The following is a 19168-nucleotide window of genomic DNA, read 5'->3' on the forward strand; positions in this document are numbered from 1 at the left end:
TCTTTAGTACTTTGTCCAATTGATTATTTTTGAAAAACCATAGTCATTGTATAGTCATTAATTTTTTATTTTCATAGTTGTTTGACATTTATCATATACATACAAATACTACAAATACTAATAATACATATATAACATCATGAGAACTACAGTGGCATCTGAATATTCAGCAGAAGTTCATCATGTTCCAATTGAACATAGATTCAATCCATATTCTGATAATGGTGGTACAGTATTGGGAATTGCTGGTGAAGATTTTGCTGTATTAGCAGGAGATACTAGACAAGTTGAAGGTTATTCTATTCATACAAGATATCAACCAAAAGTATTTGATGTTGGTGATGATATAATTATGACAGCCAATGGATTTGCTGCTGATGGTGTGGCTTTAATTGATAGATTTAGAAATCAATTAAAATGGTATAAATTTGATCATGGTGGAAAGAAATTGAATATTAAAAGTGCTGCTAGATATATTCAACATTTATTATATGGTAAAAGATTTTTCCCTTATTATGTTCATACAATCATTGCTGGATTAGATGAAGATGGAAAAGGTGCAGTATATTCTTATGATCCTGTTGGATCTTATGAAAGAGAACAATGTAGAGCTGGAGGTGCTGCTGCTAGTTTAATAATGCCATTCCTTGATAATCAAGTTAATTTTAAAAATCAATATGAACCAGGTACTGATGGTAAAAAGAAGAAAGATTTAAGATACTTAAAGTTGGAAGAAGTATTGGAATTAGTAAGAGATGCATTTTCTTCAGCTACTGAAAGACATATATATGTTGGTGATGGTTTAGAACTCTTAATTGTTACTAAAGAAGGTGTGAGAACTGAATATTACCCATTGAAGAGAGATTAATGAATATATTTAATTATTTAATCAATTAATACATACGTACATACATATATAAATGATCAAAAGAAATCAATACAATAGATTTACATTAATAGTAAGCCACAGTACGAACTGTTTGCCATCATCTAACATTAACTCTGTCTACTTTGTATATCCGAGGAAATGAAGTAATGTAATGTGATTTCTTTAGACAGGCAATTCAAACTTTTTACCCTTTAATACTTTAGTATAATAAATATAGAAGAAATCAGAATAAATAGCAGTTTGAAGTAAACCAGCAAGTACTGAAACATAATCGAAATGTTCTTCAGCAAAGTATCTATATATCCAATTTGGAATATATAAAGCTCTGTAAATACCTAAAGCAAAGATATAATGAGTAGTAATATTTTCAGCTTCTCCAATTCTTTGTAAAATGAAAAGTTGAGGTAAAATGGCAAATGCTTCTAACCATAATGACATTGTCCAAAAAATGTCCAATACTGTATATTTTCTTGTAAATATAAGTGCTAATAATGCTGAACCTCCTAATATATATCTCACAGGAAATGTATCAATGTCTTGTTGAATATTTTTCTTATACTTATGCGTCATAATATACACAGTATACACTGAAGATCCAATAAAAAATACTTTTAATACTGAATTATAAAGTGAATAATATTTGGTGAATAAATTAATATATCTTGAAACATAAACCAATACATATAAAGCTTGAGATTTTAACGATATACCAGCTATTGATTTATTTTGTTCAATGGCATATAATAAGATGAAAATACTCGCCAAATGCGAAAGATCTCCAAAGAAACTAAAGATATTCATGATAGTACTTAGCTGTGACTTACTTTTAGCAAACTAGTAGAGATTTGTTTCATGGTTACTTTTTCATTTACAACACGTCAAAGATATGCGCGGGGCTATATACAGGAAATTTCCAATTATTATTATATAGACTATATATTATATTTATAATTCAATGTGATTCATAAGTGAATCATACTCTTCTACGATATCAGTATCTTGCTGATATGGATGAGGGTTAGGATTATGATTTACATTAAATCCCTTTTTCCCATATGAAATTGGTGTATCTGATTTTATGATAGTTTCAAGATCCTTTTGCATTTCCTTAAGTGATTTATACCACTTTCCCGATTCATTTGTATGTAAATTATTGAGGAATATCTCAATATCATTTACTCCCAAGTTGTTTTTGATTACATGATTTTGCGAATTAGTATTAAATACTTTAAAAGTTCCATCGTTATGAAAGTATATCACAGCAGGGAAGTTAGTTATATGATACTTAGCAAGGGTGTCTTGTGCAGATACTTTATCAACATCAACAAGTCCAAATTGTATATGAGGAAAATCAAGAGCTAATTTCTGGTATCCATGAGTAGGATACACATAATCTTTCCATTCCATTAAAAATGGTAATGTGAATACAATTAAACTATTTGGTTGATGCTTATCAAAATTAACATCTTCAAAATAATGTATACTTGGTTTAAATCCATCATAATTGGGTGAAACACCAGGAACTCGTGCTTGTACAAAATTTATTAAAGAAGCTAAATCTCTTTTGTCTTGATCATACTCTATAATTTCTTTAGTCTCAAAATCAAGTAAACGTAAGCTAGGATAACGATTTATGCTAAATAATCCACTTAACCTTTTATTAGCCCTAGCATTTGTCTTTATAATTTGAAGCAGAGAATGATCAGATCTATTATTATAAAGTAAACTTAAGTTTTCAAAGTCAGGATTGAACTTGTCACAGAATCCACATGAGTCAGAAAAGAAATAAATGAATGAATAGCGAGATTGTTCTAACGTAGTTTCTATATTAGCATCCCCAAACTCTATAACAAACGATGTAGGATCCAACAAAGCAAAGACTTTACTGATTAAAAGCACTTGTATAAACGCTACCAATACAATATTCATCTTTGTAGATCCTTTGCTTCTTCATCAACTATGATCTATAGAGGTTTACTAATATCTTCTACTGATCAAAAAGATAAAAATTTGCTTCCCTGCACACAACAAGAGTCGTGTCTACAAGTTTCCATAAATCTTGTAAGCTAAATTTAACAATACAAATATTTTTACGATTTATTCGTCTAAATTTCTTGATCCATTCTGTAATACATTCTTTTCTTGTGAGGCGGCCACTCAAGCCATTCTTTACATTGAGTCACTTTCTTCGTTTCTTTATTGCAACGACGCAACCATTGTGTTACTTCATTTATTTTCTTATAACCAGCTAAGCTGGCGCGCAATTCTCCAAAAATGGCTGGCATATTTTCTTTGCAGGGCAGATCAAAGTTTGTGCGATTTTTGTTAGAACTAAAAAAGTAGTCGGCAGCTGGTGAGTTGCCTAATTGGGATGATTTTGCCAGCAGAAATTGATGCGAAATGCAGCTGCAACAGTTAAATGACAATAATACAGTTTGAATCAAAACCAAATCAATGACTTCCTGTCTATTTTACGACCAAACAATAAGGGTATATAAGAGGTAACGTATCAGCTCATGAATTATAATTGTTAAAAATTTATTTGGACTTCTTTTCTCATTTATCATATCACTACTTAACAAATAATCATTCAAAAAAATGAAAGGTATTATATCATCCTTAGCTTTATTAGCTACATCTGCTTATGCTGCCTCATCATCATCATCTTACTACACAACTATTGAATCTACAATAATTTCTACTTTACCATGCACTTCTGAGTGTTCTGCCTCATTCTTAGCACCAAATTCATTCGTATACAGTAATTCATCAAGTACACAAGATGCTGCTGTAGCAGCAACTTATGATATTGTGAATGTTTCACCACTGGATCCAACTTCTTCAAATCCAAAAAAGACTATATATGCATATGAGACAGATACCAATTATGGTGAATTTGAAGCTACTATTACTGTTTGTGACGACGGTAATTGTTATGTTACAACTGAATTAGAAAGTTCTACTACTTTCACAACCACAGTTGATGGAGTACTTACAGTTATAGCAACTGCTGTCCCTGTTTCAGATTCTACACCATCATCAATAGTACCAGTAATTTCCACTGTATTTGACGATCCACCTGCCAGCTCTTCAGATCCTGCCAGCTTTTCAGATCCAGCAGATCCACCAGCAGATCCACCAGCAGATCCAGAAACCTCTGAATCTTTGACAACTTACACAACAACTATTGATGGTGTTGTCACTGTTATTACTACTTACTGTCCAGAAAGTTCAAAATCTACTCAAGCTGCTGTTGCTATATCCACTTCAGAACAACCAGTTTCTGCCACATCCACCACAGAAACTTCAATATCTACCACTGTCATCACTATTACTTCATGTGTTGACAACAAATGTACTAATATTCCTAAGACTACTGGTATTACTGTGATTACCGAAGAAAATACTATTTATACTACCTATTGTCCATTATCAGGAGAAACAGAATCTACTGTTCCTCCAGCTCCAGCTCCAGTTTCTTCTACCACTAGTACTTCTGCTCCAGCTCCAGTATTCACTACTATAAATGTTATCACTAATAATATATTTACAGAAACCCCAACATCTAGCACTTTACAAGTGTCTTCATCAGCATCAGAACCTTCTATAACACTTTCTACATATGAAGGTGGTGCTGCTGTGACCGCCAAGGCTACTGGTATATTCGGGTTAATCATCACATTATTATTCTTAATGATATGAGATTCTTTAGTTGTTTAAAATTTTTGGTTTCTTGTAACTAATTTTCAAGCACTATAAATCTACCAGAAAATTCAATCAAACATGTACTATTAATATCATTATCTTAATAATGTGATTTCTTCAGTTCTTCTTTACTACCATATATATAGAGTGTTTACTTAGTAAAACAAACGTCATTGTTTTCAGGATTTAACCTTAATTGCAATCTAACTGTAGTTTTGCTTGGCTTTCCTCTTCCGGCTTATGGTCCAATAAAGCGCTTCCGCTCTCGAACTTTGTAATTTATAGAAAATATGGTATTATTACATCAATAACTTTTTAACAAGAAATATTGAGGTTTCAGTTCTCATACAAAGTTTACTCACCAAAGTTCTGGCTTTAATATGAATCCATTTAATATATATAAATATATGATAATATTTAAATTGTCCAAATCCTCTAGCGCAAAGGTTTTCCTCGCCCCTGGAACCGTAATTGTCAACAAAATTTCCGGTCCATGACGAGCATATTACAATGAACATGGCATTATTTTTATATATCTCCACCCTCATCAATATCTGAGGTACGGGAGTCAAATTCCTCCCCACCGATTAGGGTTTAATTACGTTTCCAACATGGTTTACACCATTTTCTTTCAACATTTACATCTTTGTAGAATCGCTAGATAAATTATACTTAGCTAACTTTGCTCTATGTAACTAGCAAAACACCCCTCTAACCTGTAATTCACAAATTTTTCAAAGACATTGTGCGTGTACCCACCAAAATGTCCCATGAATATCAACCAGGTAACTTTATAGCCTTAATATATGAGAAATGATAATATTTCAATTAACTAGCTATATATCTCATATAATTTCTAAGTAAGTGGTGGAATCATGGAAGCATACCATGAATTCATCGAACCTTCAAGGATTAGTCATAGTGTGGGATGTAACTTTATATCTCCTACTACAAAGCATTTGATAATTGGTAAAGCATCGATACTCCAGATCTTTGAAGTTGTATTATTAAAGAAATCTACTGTTACTAAACCACAATATCGTTTGAAATTAATAGATCATTTTAAACTTCATGGACAAATTACAGATTTGAAAGCTATTAGAACTGTTGAAAATCCTGTATTGGATTATTTGATAGTATCTACTAAATGGGCTAAATTTTCCATAATAAGATGGGATCATCAATTGCATACTATATCTACGGTTTCATTACATTATTATGAAGAAGCTCTTCAAAATATGACTTATGAAAAACTCTCATTTTCGGAATTATTAGTAGAACCTTCATATTATTCATGTGCATGTCTTCGATTCAAGAATCTATTATGTTTCTTACCATTTGAAACCAATGAAGTAGATGATGATGATATGGATGAGGATGATGATGAGCATATGGTAGAACATAAAAATTCAGTAAATGGAAGTGGAAGTGGTGGAGCTAATACAGGTGAAGTTGTTGTTAGTTCAGAAAATTCAAAGGTATTTGATTCTAGTTTTATAATAGATGGACAAAGTTTGGATTCTTCTATTGATAGTATAGTTGATATGCAATTTTTATACAATTACAGAGAACCTACTATAGCTATATTATCACAAAAGAATCATGTATGGTCAGGAAATTTAATTAAACAAAAGGATAATTTACAATTCTCTATACTTACAATTGATTTAGCTTCTAGAACTACTGTAAGTGTATTAAAAGTAGAAAATTTACCTTATGATATAGATAGAATTATTTCCTTACCTTCACCATTAAATGGATGTCTCTTATTTGGTTGTAATGAAATAATTCATGTTGATAATGGAGGTATTGTTAGAAGAATAGCAGTTAATCAATTCACTCCTTTAATTACTGCATCTACAAAGAATTACCTTGATCAATCTGATTTAAATTTAAAATTAGAGAATTGTAATGTAGTATTAATCCCCAATGATCATAGAGTACTTTTAGTTCTTAATAATGGAGAATTTTATTATATTAATTTTGAAGTTGATGGAAAATCAATTAAATCACTTAATATTGAAGTTATTGATAAGATCTTATATAATAGTGTTAATTTGGTATATCCCGGAGATATCACTGTTCTTGATAATAACTTATTATTTTTCACTAATCAAAATGGTGATAGTCCATTAGTGCAATTCAAATATAAAGATTCATCAAGTGTATCTACTGGAAATTTAAGAATTGAAGGTGGAGAGGATGACGATGATGATGATGATGATGACGAACAAGGAGAAGGAGATGATGGCAATACAGTCAAATCAGAAAAATCTAATGGGAAGCCAACTGTGAATGGTAAAGAAGAAGTTGAAGAGGAAGATGATGATGACTTTTATAATGATGAAGAAGAAGAACAAAAGATTGTTTTAAGTAAATCATCAATTGAATTCTTACTTCATGATGAATTAATGAATTTTGGTGTAACATCTTCATTTACTCTTGGATACTATTCAACTGAGAAATATATTGCTAATTTAAAGAATCCAAATTATAATGAAGTTTGTATAGTATCCAATTCAGGAACTCATATTCAAGGTAGATTAAATATTATAACTCCAACTGTTCAACCTAATATTGTATCATCATTAACATTTTCTCAAGTTAATCGAATGTGGAATATAAATCAAAAATTCTTAATTACTTCCGATGATATTAATAGTAAATCAGAAATTTTTCAAATTGAAAAATCATTTGCTAGATTAAAATCTAAAGATTTTATTAATAATGAAGCTACGATTTCTATGCATGAATTAAATAATGGTAAATATATTTTACAAATTACTCCTCATAAGATTATATTATATAATAATTCATTTAAGAAACGATTAGAATTACATGAAGGAATTTCAAATGATGATGAAATTATTAATAGTACTTTAAAGGATGAATTCTTAATGATTTTTTTATCTAGTGGTGATGTATTAATTTTAGCAATTAATACATATAATGAAACATTTACAAAAGTTGAAATTCCTAAAATTTTAAGTGATGTTATTATAACTTCTGGAGCTATTACAAATTCTCGATTATTAACTGCTGTACTGAAAAATATTAATTTAGCTATAAATAAAGGTCAAAAGAGAAGTAGAATTTCTACATTATCTTATCAAATGGCTCCAACTGATATTGGACCAAAACTGAAAACATTTATATTAGTTACTGGTGATAATAGAATAGTTGCATTTAATAGATTTCATAATCAAAAATGTTTCCAATTAAATGATGTTGATAAATTTACTGATACTTTAACTTTAGCATTTTTTGATCCCAAACAAATTTATCCTGATCCTTTTATAAAACAAGTTATATTAGGAGAATTAGGTGATAAAGATCATAAAGAAGAATATTTAACTATTTTAACTATTGGAGGTGAAGTAATAATGTATAAACTATTTTATGATGGAGAAAATTATAGATTTAGAAAAGAAAAAAATTCTGCTTTAACAGGAGCTCCAGATAATGCATATCCTTTAGGTACAGCTATTGAAAGAAGATTAGTTCATTTTTCTAATAGAAATGGATTTAAATATATTTTTGTAACTGGAGTAACTCCTTATATTATATTAAAGAGTTTACATTCAATACCTCGAATATTTAAATTTTCAAAAATTCCTATACTTTCAATATCTTCATATGCTGATTCTAAAGTTACAAATGGATTAATTTATTTAGATAATCATCAAAATGCTAGAATTTGTGAATTAGCATCTGATTTTAGTTATGAAAATACTTGGCCAATTAAAACCGTTCATGTAGGTGAACTGATAAAATCAATTGCTTATCATGAAACAAGTAATACTTATATTGTTTCAACTATTAGTGAAATTCCTTATGAAGGTATAGATGAAGAAGGTAAACCAATTGTTGGAATTCATAATGATTTACCAAGACCTGAATCTTTTAAAGGTTCTATTAAATTAATATCTCCTTATAATTGGACTGTTATTGATTCAATAGAATTTAAAGATGATGAAGTTGGAATGTCTGTTAAATCAATGGTTTTAGATGTGGGTAATTCGAAGAGATTTAAAAATAAACGAGAATTAATAACAGTTGGAACTGGTAAATATAGAATTGAAGATTTATCATCTAATGGTGCATTCAAAATTTATGAAATTATTGATATTGTTCCTGAACCAGGAAAACCTGAAACTAATCATAAATTTAAAGAAATGTTTCAAGAAGATACTAGAGGTGCTGTTACATCAATTTGTGAAGTTAGTGGAAGATTTTTAGCAGCTCAAGGTCAAAAAATTATTGTAAGAGAATTAGAAGAAGATAGTGTAGTTCCAGTGGCATTTTTAGATACTTCAGTATATGTAACTGAAGCTAAAAGTTTTGGAAATTTAGTAATTTTAGGTGATTCTATTAGAAGTATTTGGTTAATTGGATTTGATGCAGAACCATTCCGAGTTATTATGTTGGGAAAAGATTTAAGTAATGTTGATGTTAATTGTGCCGATTTTATTACTAAAGATGAAGAAATTTATGTATTATTAGCTGATAATAATAATATTTTACATTTAGTTCAATATGATCCTGAAGATCCTTCATCTTTAAATGGTCAAAGATTAATATCTCGAGCTTCATTTGCTTTAACTTCTTATGTAACTTGTATGAAAAAAATTCCTCGAAGTGAAGAAAGTTATGATGCAGATACAGGAATTCATGAATTTACTACTTCTAATGATTTTCAAACTATTGGTTCTACTATTGATGGTTCATTCTTTACTGTATTCCCCATTAGTGAGGCTACTTATAGAAGAATGTATATTCTTCAACAACAATTAATTGATAAAGAATATCATTATTGTGGTTTAAATCCTCGTTTAAATCGTTATGGAGGTTTATCATTAATTGGAAATGATACTAACACAAAACCAATTTTAGATTATGATGTAATTAAAACATTTGCCAAATTAAACGAAGATAGAAAGAAAAACTTATCTAGTAAAGTTAGCTCAAAGAATATTTCTCAAGATATCTGGAAGGATATAATTGAGTTCGAACATGTTCTACAAGGACTATAGTAAATGTATATAAAGAGTATTGTATTAATGTATTGTATTATTTGTAGCCCGCCGATGCGTGCGCGTTCGCAGTCAACAGAAAAATTGTCGTTCTAAAAACAGGTTAACCCGTCAATATTGTTAGAAGTGTTATACAAAGTCGTAATCATTCTCTACTGTTAAATATGGCTAAGACCAAATCAGAGAGGAAGTCTGTATCCTTTGAACTGCGTGAGGATCAGGGTAATGATTCAGATATCAATGGAGAAGATGGATCAGGAATTAAGAAGGATGAAGATACATTGAAGAAAGAGAAGGAAGAAGACGAAGCTATTCGGGGATCTATACCTAAATTGAATAATTCATTATTAACAATTCCATATCATAATTTACTTATATTAGGTGGAATGTTTTATTATGGATTAACTGAAAATGTTAATGAAGTATTATTAAATGGATTATTCAGTTTAATCCCCATTCAAATTGGTTATAATTATATTCTTTATAATAATATTAAAATTAAAAAGAAGAAAAATGATAATACTAATGTTCCATTATTAATAATTGGTAGTGTTATCATTTCATTGATATTAGCATTTCCTTTATTTGTATTTATCATACTATTTGGAGCTCCATTAATTAATTATATAACTCAAACTATTTTATTAAGTTTCCATTTATCAATTATATTATTTAATCCATTATTAATTTATTTCAAATTTGACATTAATAATTTATTGGTGATTTTTAAGGCCAATAAGATCTATAGATTAATTTTCAGTCATTCTGTATTATCTTCAAGTCTCGCTATTGTGGTAGGTACTTGGTTAGGAGTCGTGCCAATTCCATTAGATTGGGATAGACCATGGCAACAATGGCCCATTACTTTATTAGCAGGAGGCTATATTGGGTCAGTTGTTGGTGGTATAATAAGTTTAGTTCTTTCATAATTCATAAGATTATGTAAATACAGTATTTAGATATAAAAAAGTAAACGAAATTGAGTCTAGAACCCATTTACACACTTAGTAACCAAGAGTGTTTTCCCCGTAGAATCAAGTGGCTTAAAAGATAACTGCTCATATAAATGCCCAAAAATTATGCATACCAAAAGGTGCCTAACCGAAAAGAACATTGTCCCCATATAACGTCATAGATAATACTCTATTTACATATCAATTTCACCCAACCTTATTAGTATGATTGCAAAAAAGCGATAATAGGAGATTACAAATAAGTTAATAGTAGTGACGCACTCTCCGCAAAAAAGAAAATAGAATTTATAAGGGACATCCGGAGTAATGAGCAACTCCGATGAGAGAATAATAATCGCTCAGACTACACTACACTATGCCATTCTATATATGTAAGTCAAGTAGCCAGGAATGGTAATGGGAATATGGAGTTTATCTATAGATTAAATTTGATATGACCGAATATACGGAGGCTGTAAAATTATAACTAAATATTTTGGCATGAATTATCTTGCATGCATGACACACGTTTGTTCTACAATAAGCGGGAAGTGGTGGGAGTTTGTAATCGGCATTGCCTATTTGCGTGAGCATTATGTCTCAAATTATGTCTAGTCCAATCTGACATTACAAACTAATTGATTATAAATGTTAAGTTCTAGATGCAATACTTATATAAGTGAAATATATGAATTAAAGTGAATTAAATCAATACTGGTCATCTTGCTTACAATACTTAGATTGCTTAATTTTTAAGTTTTAGTGCCTCAGAACCCATAGGTTTATTTCTTCCCCTTACACTTTTCTTTTGTCGCAGAATATAACCAATCGGTTTTGTTTGTACCGGAGGGGTTAATGGCAAATTATATAAATACTCCTCATTTTCTATAAAAGTGAATAATTGTAATTTTCTTTTAGTACTAGCAATTCAATTCAATTACCTTAAATTGCCTATTGTTAAACATAAAACTCTATTAATTAATTAATAAATATTAAATTCAAAATGTCTCAAATTACAGTTGATGATAAATTCCCAACTTCAGTTAACCCAAAATACGTTCCATATGCTAAAGCTAATGATCACCTTACTGCTTGTGCCAATCCAATTGAATTGAACTTAGCTAAAGAGTTTGCTGGTAAGACCGTAGTTGTTACTGCAGCTCCAGGTGCTTTCACTCCAACATGTACTGAACAACATATCCCTGATTATTTAAAGCACTTGCAAGATTTTAAAGATAAAGGGGTCTCAAAAATCATTGTTTTGACAGCTAACGATCCATTCGTCTTAGCTGCATGGGGTAAAGCTTTAGGTTATAAAGATGAAGAGAACTACATTGTTTTTGCTTCCGATCCATTGTCTAAGATCTCTAAGTCATTAGGAGATTCTTATGTGGAAGATTTAAGTGCTGCTGGTTTTGGGGTTAGAACTGGTAGATATGTGGTAATTGTCAAGAATGGAGTAATCGATTATCTTGCCAATGAAGATGGTCTTGGATTCAGTGAAATCTCGAGTGCAAACACTGTTTTAGAAAGACTTTAATTATAGTTAGTTTGCTCTGATTATGTAATTTTTAATATATCGTGTTGTATATATAGAGGGTTGCTGCAATTTTTGCGCTTAAAATTGCGCACACACAGATTTTGTAGAAATATATTGTCAAACTCTAACTAAATATGAGTAACACGAACCATTCCCAAACGGTTAACTGATATATATTGACTTATAGAGACATTGGCTAACTTTAAATAAATGTCTTAGATTACCTATACATTTATATACAGTTCAAGATTATTTAAAGATAATCTTTAATTTGCTCTTCCAAATATTCATATGCGTTCTTAGCATATTCTAGATCATCAAGATCGTATCTTGAAGAACCTATTTTGCCAAAACTTTCTATATAATCACCAGATTTGACCACTGGAGAGAATGCTGCAAATAATTCTGTGTATGCACCATAGATAGGCAAATGCAGTATAAAATATAGAATGATGGATTGTAAACCAGTGATATTTCGTTGCAATTCTGTTTTCAATATACCTGGACTTAATGATACACTTGTAACATTTGTTGCTTCTGGATTAGCCTTTAACCAATACTTAGACTGTAAAATGTTGATAGCCTTAGTTTGACTATAGAGGATCCACGGCAAAGCTTCTGTTGTTCTAAAGTTAGGATCAGGAAGATGTATACCACCAAGTGGAGCACTGAAGCTTGCGTTAGATGAAACCCAAACAATTCTAGACTCACCATGATTATTCTTGTTTGAAGTTTCAATGAATAATGGATCTAAAAGTTTTTGTAATAACTGTGGACCAATATTATTGGTTCCTAATTGTAATTCATAACCTTGTTTGGTGACAGTTCCTAATGGTGGTGACATTACAGCCGCATTGTGAATAATTAAATCTAACCTAGTCTCTTTTTCAAGAAATTTTTCAACAGCTGGTTTGATGGTAGTCAAATCACTGAAATCAATTTCAATGTAATGAATATCTAAATTGGTTTTATTAAACTCACTAGCCACTTCAATTTCTAATCGTTTCATTGCAGCTAAAGTTTTTTCCGGATTTCTTCCGAAGGCATATATTTTAGCTTTAGTGGATCTTGATAACAATTTCACAACTTCATAACCAACTCCAGCGCTAGCTCCAGTTACAATCACTACTTTGCCTTCAAAGGAAGGATAATCCTTTTCTGTAAATTGAGGCTTTCCAGGGAAAATGCTATTATACAAATGCCACAAATCTTTCAATTGGCCCTTTGGGTACGCAACTTTACTTGCCATTTTTATAGGTGTCGTAATTTCTTCAAGTTTTTTCAATTGTGTTTCTATGAGAGTAATTTATATATCTAGTAATTCAGAAGTGAAATATGAACTCTTCATAGAATGTATCAGCACCAGGTGCTATCGCCGCATTATATCCACGACCGAGTTATCATTTAATATCCGCTCCGCTCTCCACAAAAAATTTGCACCCAAATAGGTTATATGACCTTTTTGGGTTGTACAATTATACTTTCAAAAACTAAGGTATTGTGGACTATATACAAACCCATGGAATCAAAAAATCATACCAAATCCGTACTGTTAGTAACTATATGGTATCATTCACCGAACTTTTATCTATTACCTGCATTATCTCCGAAAATTCCAAAAACGGAAACATGTGCGCTCTACTCCGACTACAACTCTATATACTGTTCTCTTATACTGATTTAATATTAGAACCTAGTGGAATATTATCTTTCCAATCTTGCGATCATCTGTTTTCGCCAAATAACCCCACACTGTGATTGATTCCGGCCATAAAGGTACTTCTATTTCCCTTATCATATTACATTAACAAAACTTTACTAATGTCAGAAGTGCATATTTGTATTATTTTTATTATATATTAACTTATTTAGGACATGAAAGGCAGGATTTCTATGTATATAACGACTCCCAAATTCTGAAGGTACAGACTATTTTTCCAACCCCTATAGCATACCCTACGGCCATCCAAGTTTAGACCACTACCATGAACAATAAGAAGCAGCACTATATCAACACAATTGAAAAGAAACCAATGGCGAATCTCTTGCCACCATAGTTCAACGTCTGGCTATGATATAGAGGGTTTTTGATTTATTTTTAAATGTACCAATTGACAGTACTTTTTTTATTTAACTCGGTTTTTTTCCAGAAATGGTACTCGTGGTAAATCAATTCTTCATATCGATTAAACCATATTCCCACAATTTTATTTTCCTAACAATTTATGACAGATTCGTATCAGACAGATCACAGTTCATATTTATTGAATCCTATCGCTTCACCACTTCTGGAGTTAGAATATGTTGGATCAGATTGACCGAAATTTTTGAGAAAAGAAAAGCCCCCATGACGGCGGCAACTGTGATGACCGCACCAAGGATTTGCATCCATTTACTAAACCCGCATATCGGCCGTACATTGGTTTTTACTTTTGGTCCTTTTAGCAGAATATGCTCTAAAGCTAACTTCAAATTAAGTTTGCTTTACTTTTATAACAAAAAATATGTTATGAAGTAAATGTGTCATATGGAGAATACTTTCATAACATTTGACATATTTACCTTATTTTTTATGGTTGTATTCCTGACGTAATTCATGATTTGAAAAAATAACGCGTTGTGCACGGTTTTGCAAGAATTTTCAAAGGTTTTAGGCTCAGGATTCAATCCTTTAAATCAACTGTTAAAACCGAGCCTAAACCCGCATACTGTTTCATGGCTGGAAACAGCGTGGACCTCTCAATCCTATAAAATACTATGATATCTCGTCGTAAATCCGCAGACCGGTTCAACACCACAAAATAAAGTGATAACCTACTTAAATTCAAAATTATATAAACTAGTAGTATTCTCGCTATTTCGATGCTATGATGGTTTTCGTTCACAACAAATAAGTTAAATATGACAGGACAAACTTACTTCGTCACTGGTACTAATAGAGGTATCGGTTTCGAAATCACTAAGTACTACAGTAATCTCAGCAAAGATAATAAGATCATTGCCACTGCTCGTGATCCTTCCAAGGCTGATAAATTAAAGGAATTGGCTGCTAAGAATGGTAATGTTGAAATAATCACTCTTGAAACTACTAGTGATAAATCTATTGGGTTAATTGACTCTGAGTTGGCCAAAATTGGAGTGGATGGTATTGATGTTTATGTTGCAAATGCTGCTATTTCTGATTCGTACATTAATGTAATTGATTGTCCAAAAGAAGTTTGGTTGGATCACTATACTGTCAATTCTTTAGCGCCCATTTTAGTGTTACAGAAGTTATATAAACATTTATTAAAGAAGGAAACTAGAAAATTAGTGTTTATCTCTTCAGGCGCTGGTTCGCTTACAAGATTCGTTCCTACTCCAGTAAGTGCTTACGGTCAGTCTAAGGCGGCACTTAACTTCTCGGTTCTTGAATTAAGTCATGAATTGAAACAAGAAGGATTCAAAGTTGTTGCTGTCTCTCCAGGAGTGGTTTCTACTGATATGGGTAATCATGGACACTCCGAAATAGTCAAAAATTCTCCCCATTTAGAAGATCTTCTTAAGAGCGTTAGCATAACTCCTGAAGAAAGTGGTACACAAGTTGCACAGGTTATCGATAATTTGAAAGAAGAAGATAATGGTAAATTCCTTAATTATGATCATACTGAATACCCATATTAGATTATCTTTTTGAGATATTCATAGAGAGATTCCAAATAAGCTTATTGATCTGGTATATAGTTCACATTTGCAAGTTTATGTTAATTTTTAATATATAACATTTTTTTTTGCAGCTTTTAAGTAGTAGAGCCGCATCATAGTTGCTTGAACAATTCTATGTAAGACAAGTGGAAAGAGTGTGCAATACATACCCATTACATTCAACAACATCTCACTGTTTTTAAACTATATGGAGCTTTGAATTCTATAAAAAGCGCATTCTCAAAGTCAGTTGAACCAAGTAGGATATACGATCCCAGCCTAAACAAAAATAGGATGTACTACAAAATAATACTTATAAATGCACTGGATATAATTAACAAACAACAAACTAAGCTACACACTTCTGGCCATAAAAACACAATAACTTTGGAACGACTCTGTTCTACCAATTTACATCAGTAGCTTCTTTCTGTATATACACAATCAGCTTTAGTTAAACTCCCTTCATCTCTATCTGTTACAGCTAATGTCTGTCTGAAAAATTTCTGACGCGTGAAACATACCATACCAAAAATATTTATAGACGTACAAAACAAATCGGCTCAAACCAACCGAGTTGATACTTAAATTCATTAAGCTACCTAATAATAGCTGTGAGATATGGCCGGATTCCCCTCACTACCGCGTGTCAACGGCGATACGGACGATGATGCATCAATCCACTTGAATCGAACCGTGGGTCGAGCTCAACCTTTAACTAACAAGAGAAGTAGTATTGTAAGCGAAGTCGATCGGAAGATTTATGCTGCATTACATCAAACAAATCAATATGATATTACTGAAAAAGATGAAAATGAAAATGAAGAGGATGCCGATGGAATCAATGGCTCTCATCATGAATTGAATAATTCTTTTGAACGATATCAACAGGATAATGCTAATGGATATGCCAGCGAAGAGGATGATGATTATCAGTACAATGACACTACAGAAGTTGAATCAGATGATGAATTAGAGATCGATTCAGATTATGATGATCGAGAACTTCAGGCATTGAATGAGAAGTTTCAAGCTTTAAAGCATTTCAATACTCCTAGGAAACCCCAGAGATCGCCATATTCCAAAACAGATATTCCTATAATCCAGAATCAGAATCCTAAAGACGATCTCATAGGTCGTTATAAAAGATGGACAGTTCCTCACTTACAACCACCTTCAGATAATGTGCGAGATCACAGTCCAGTTGATTCAACCAATCAACCTCACTATGGAGTCGAAGAAAAAGAAGATGGACATGATAATGACGAAGAAATAGAAGAGGAGGAAGAAGAACAAGAAAGCAATTTATTGGCATCATCCACTGGAGGTAATGCCTCTACCAAAAATAACCTTATAACTTCAATTATGTCAGTCAAGTTACCTATATCAAACTGGAAAGTGTATTTATTATATGCATTTATATCCTTTGTACCAACCTTTCTTATATTAATATATCAGAAAGGCTTCAACTATTCAGAAAATGGTTCTCCAACTTATCATATAAATACTCGTCTCCAAAAAGAGACTGCTAATTCTATCAATAAATTACTAGAGATTACCAATAAATTAGAAAACCGTCAAGAGTTCATTGAAAACAATCATCAATCCGATTTGGCAGCTATAAATTCCAAGTTTGATTTCATTAATAATAAATTTGATTCTATAGAAACTTCCATTCAAGAAACATCAAAACAGATCAAAGATTTTAAACAGGTTGTTAGTAATACGAAAGTCACTAACATAAACACAAATTCAACTAGTGTGGAAGAATTGAGATCATTTATAGTAGAAAACTTATCTTCTATAAAGCAGGAGATTTTAAATGATTTACTTGAAAGCTTACCTCAACTTATTCCAGTCTATATAAAACATGATAAGATACATTTTTCATCTCAATTCCATAAATACTTATATAACTTTATTGATAAGTATATGGAGAACAATCCCAATAATCAAACATTACAATTAAATCATTCAAATAATAATGATACTCTAACGAACAAAAGTTACTTAAAAAAAGATGAACTTGAAAGATATCTCGATAAGAGATTCTTATTTAATAATAAGTTTATAATTGATAAGTTTAATAACTTGGTTGATAACTTAAATCTTGCAGCATCTTCAAATACAAATTCAACTGAAGATAGCTTCACAGTATTAAAAGAATCAACCAATAAACTTTTATTGAATCAATTATTGGAGATATTCTCTCAAGGGTCGGTTAAAGTAAATTACGCTGATTATAGTATTGGGGCTAGAATCCTAGGATTTTTAACGAGATCTAATTTAAAGTCAAAGTCAACCAGTAATGCTTATAAATTATTCTTCGGATGGTACGATTATTTACAGTCCAAGCATTATTGGAAATACAGTGCTAACTCTGCTCTTTTGGATAATGATCAATATTGGACATGTCAATCTACCAGTGAAAACCCATGTTCAGTCGGAATTAGACTATCAAATTCAATAATATTAACTGATTTAATAATCGATTTTTCCACCATTGATACTCAAGAAGATTTCGAAGGAGAGATTTCAGTTTGGATTAAACCTAATAACTATAAATTAGGAGAAAAGTTGTTAAAGTACTTGACAGATTTGAAGTTTTCTGATTCAACTGTAAGGAGTACTGATAAATACTTGAGAAAGTTTTTCAAGGTTAAAAAATTTAATGTAATACAAACTTTCGATAGAGAGGGAAAGACTAACCGATTAAAACATATAAAAATGCCTATTAGTATGATTAATTTAGGAGTACCAACTCGTGATATCTACATTGAATTCAGAGGTACTTCGACAAATATTGCCAATTATGAAATTTCAAATATTAAAGCTTATGGCATAACAGAATTGAATGCTAATAGATATGACAAACAATTTTCCCTTGTGATTGATAAAATGTATCAAGAAGGTAATCAGGATAATTTGTTTGAAGAGAATGATATTGTTGAAGACTACAACTATGGTATTTACACAAATAGACCATATGAGCTTTTGGACAATGATGAAGTCGTGTGATTGCTATTCCCCTAATTAATAAAGCTTTGTATATTATTTGCCAATTAACTACCTTTAACATATTATTGTGTATATTACTAGTGTATATTTTATGAATGTATTGTAAGAGTATTTTGATATAATTTGTCTTAATTAGGCAAAATGTCGGATCTTTGTATCTTTTGTCTGGCCGGGCTTTGGGGCATTCACAAAATATTGAAATTATTCTTTTCTTGGCTTTTATTTCTTCTGCAGATAGTTTTCAGAGCTCTAAATTTACTTATTTACAATTTAAAAGTAACTCAATAATTCGCAAATTTCATATTGAGCACATGGGTGACTCTCTAAACATGGGGGTTAATGAGTA

At 31.1% G+C, this 19168-nt stretch overlaps 10 protein-coding genes across 10 annotated transcripts; 7 read left to right on the forward strand and 3 right to left on the reverse strand. All coding sequences in view use genetic code 12, as the record gives it.

Annotated features, from left to right (window-relative positions):
* Positions 1–139: 139 nt before the first annotated feature.
* On the forward strand, positions 140–868 carry RJT21DRAFT_114591 (proteasome core particle subunit beta 6; the record flags this gene model as incomplete). The annotated part of the gene is made up of 1 exon (XM_064880258.1): positions 140–868. One exon carries the CDS (start codon positions 140–142, stop codon positions 866–868), a length of 729 nt encoding a protein of 242 aa, XP_064737759.1.
* A 183-nt stretch (positions 869–1051) lies between these two features.
* On the reverse strand, positions 1052–1690 carry RJT21DRAFT_86815 (uncharacterized protein; the record flags this gene model as incomplete). Its single annotated transcript, XM_064885491.1, has 1 exon — positions 1052–1690. The coding sequence occupies one exon, from the start codon at positions 1688–1690 to the stop codon at positions 1052–1054; it is 639 nt and encodes a 212-aa protein (XP_064737760.1).
* On the reverse strand, positions 1646–3127 carry RJT21DRAFT_121055 (uncharacterized protein). The gene has a single exon (XM_064881951.1). It carries the CDS (start codon positions 2816–2818, stop codon positions 1835–1837), a length of 984 nt encoding a protein of 327 aa, XP_064737761.1. The 5' UTR covers positions 2819–3127; the 3' UTR covers positions 1646–1834.
* A 302-nt stretch (positions 3128–3429) lies between these two features.
* On the forward strand, positions 3430–4742 carry PGA38 (Pga38p). Its single transcript, XM_064884476.1, has one exon. It carries the CDS (start codon positions 3488–3490, stop codon positions 4589–4591), a length of 1104 nt encoding a protein of 367 aa, XP_064737762.1. The 5' UTR covers positions 3430–3487; the 3' UTR covers positions 4592–4742.
* A 727-nt stretch (positions 4743–5469) lies between these two features.
* On the forward strand, positions 5470–9627 carry RJT21DRAFT_86379 (cleavage/polyadenylation factor CFT1; the record flags this gene model as incomplete). The annotated part of the gene is made up of 2 exons (XM_064885473.1): positions 5470–6757; positions 6854–9627. The coding sequence occupies 2 exons, from the start codon at positions 5470–5472 to the stop codon at positions 9625–9627; spliced, it is 4062 nt and encodes a 1353-aa protein (XP_064737763.1).
* A 58-nt stretch (positions 9628–9685) lies between these two features.
* On the forward strand, positions 9686–10647 carry RJT21DRAFT_41531 (mannose-ethanolamine phosphotransferase). Its single transcript, XM_064884477.1, has one exon. The coding sequence runs from the start codon at positions 9792–9794 to the stop codon at positions 10554–10556; it is 765 nt and encodes a 254-aa protein (XP_064737764.1). The 5' UTR covers positions 9686–9791; the 3' UTR covers positions 10557–10647.
* Positions 10648–11379: 732 nt separating this feature from the next.
* AHP1 (thioredoxin peroxidase) lies at positions 11380–12179 on the forward strand. Its single transcript, XM_064884478.1, has one exon. It carries the CDS (start codon positions 11584–11586, stop codon positions 12118–12120), a length of 537 nt encoding a protein of 178 aa, XP_064737765.1. The 5' UTR covers positions 11380–11583; the 3' UTR covers positions 12121–12179.
* Positions 12180–12373: 194 nt separating this feature from the next.
* On the reverse strand, positions 12374–14867 carry RJT21DRAFT_86278 (uncharacterized protein; the record flags this gene model as incomplete). The annotated part of the gene is made up of 2 exons (XM_064885468.1): positions 12374–13291; positions 14811–14867. Coding segments are annotated over 2 exons (975 nt in total), but the record flags the coding sequence as incomplete, so codon positions are not given.
* RJT21DRAFT_41594 (SDR family oxidoreductase) lies at positions 14830–15925 on the forward strand. The gene has a single exon (XM_064884480.1). The coding sequence runs from the start codon at positions 15022–15024 to the stop codon at positions 15781–15783; it is 762 nt and encodes a 253-aa protein (XP_064737767.1). The 5' UTR covers positions 14830–15021; the 3' UTR covers positions 15784–15925.
* A 1-nt stretch (position 15926) lies between these two features.
* RJT21DRAFT_41539 (uncharacterized protein) lies at positions 15927–19033 on the forward strand. The gene has a single exon (XM_064884479.1). It carries the CDS (start codon positions 16426–16428, stop codon positions 18820–18822), a length of 2397 nt encoding a protein of 798 aa, XP_064737768.1. The 5' UTR covers positions 15927–16425; the 3' UTR covers positions 18823–19033.
* The last annotated feature ends 135 nt before the right edge of the window (positions 19034–19168 follow it).

This window comes from Scheffersomyces amazonensis (genome assembly GCF_036850825.1).
Source record: "Scheffersomyces amazonensis strain UFMG-HMD-26.3 chromosome Unknown RJT21scaffold_4, whole genome shotgun sequence".
NCBI classification, from domain to species: domain Eukaryota; kingdom Fungi; phylum Ascomycota; class Pichiomycetes; order Serinales; family Debaryomycetaceae; genus Scheffersomyces; species Scheffersomyces amazonensis.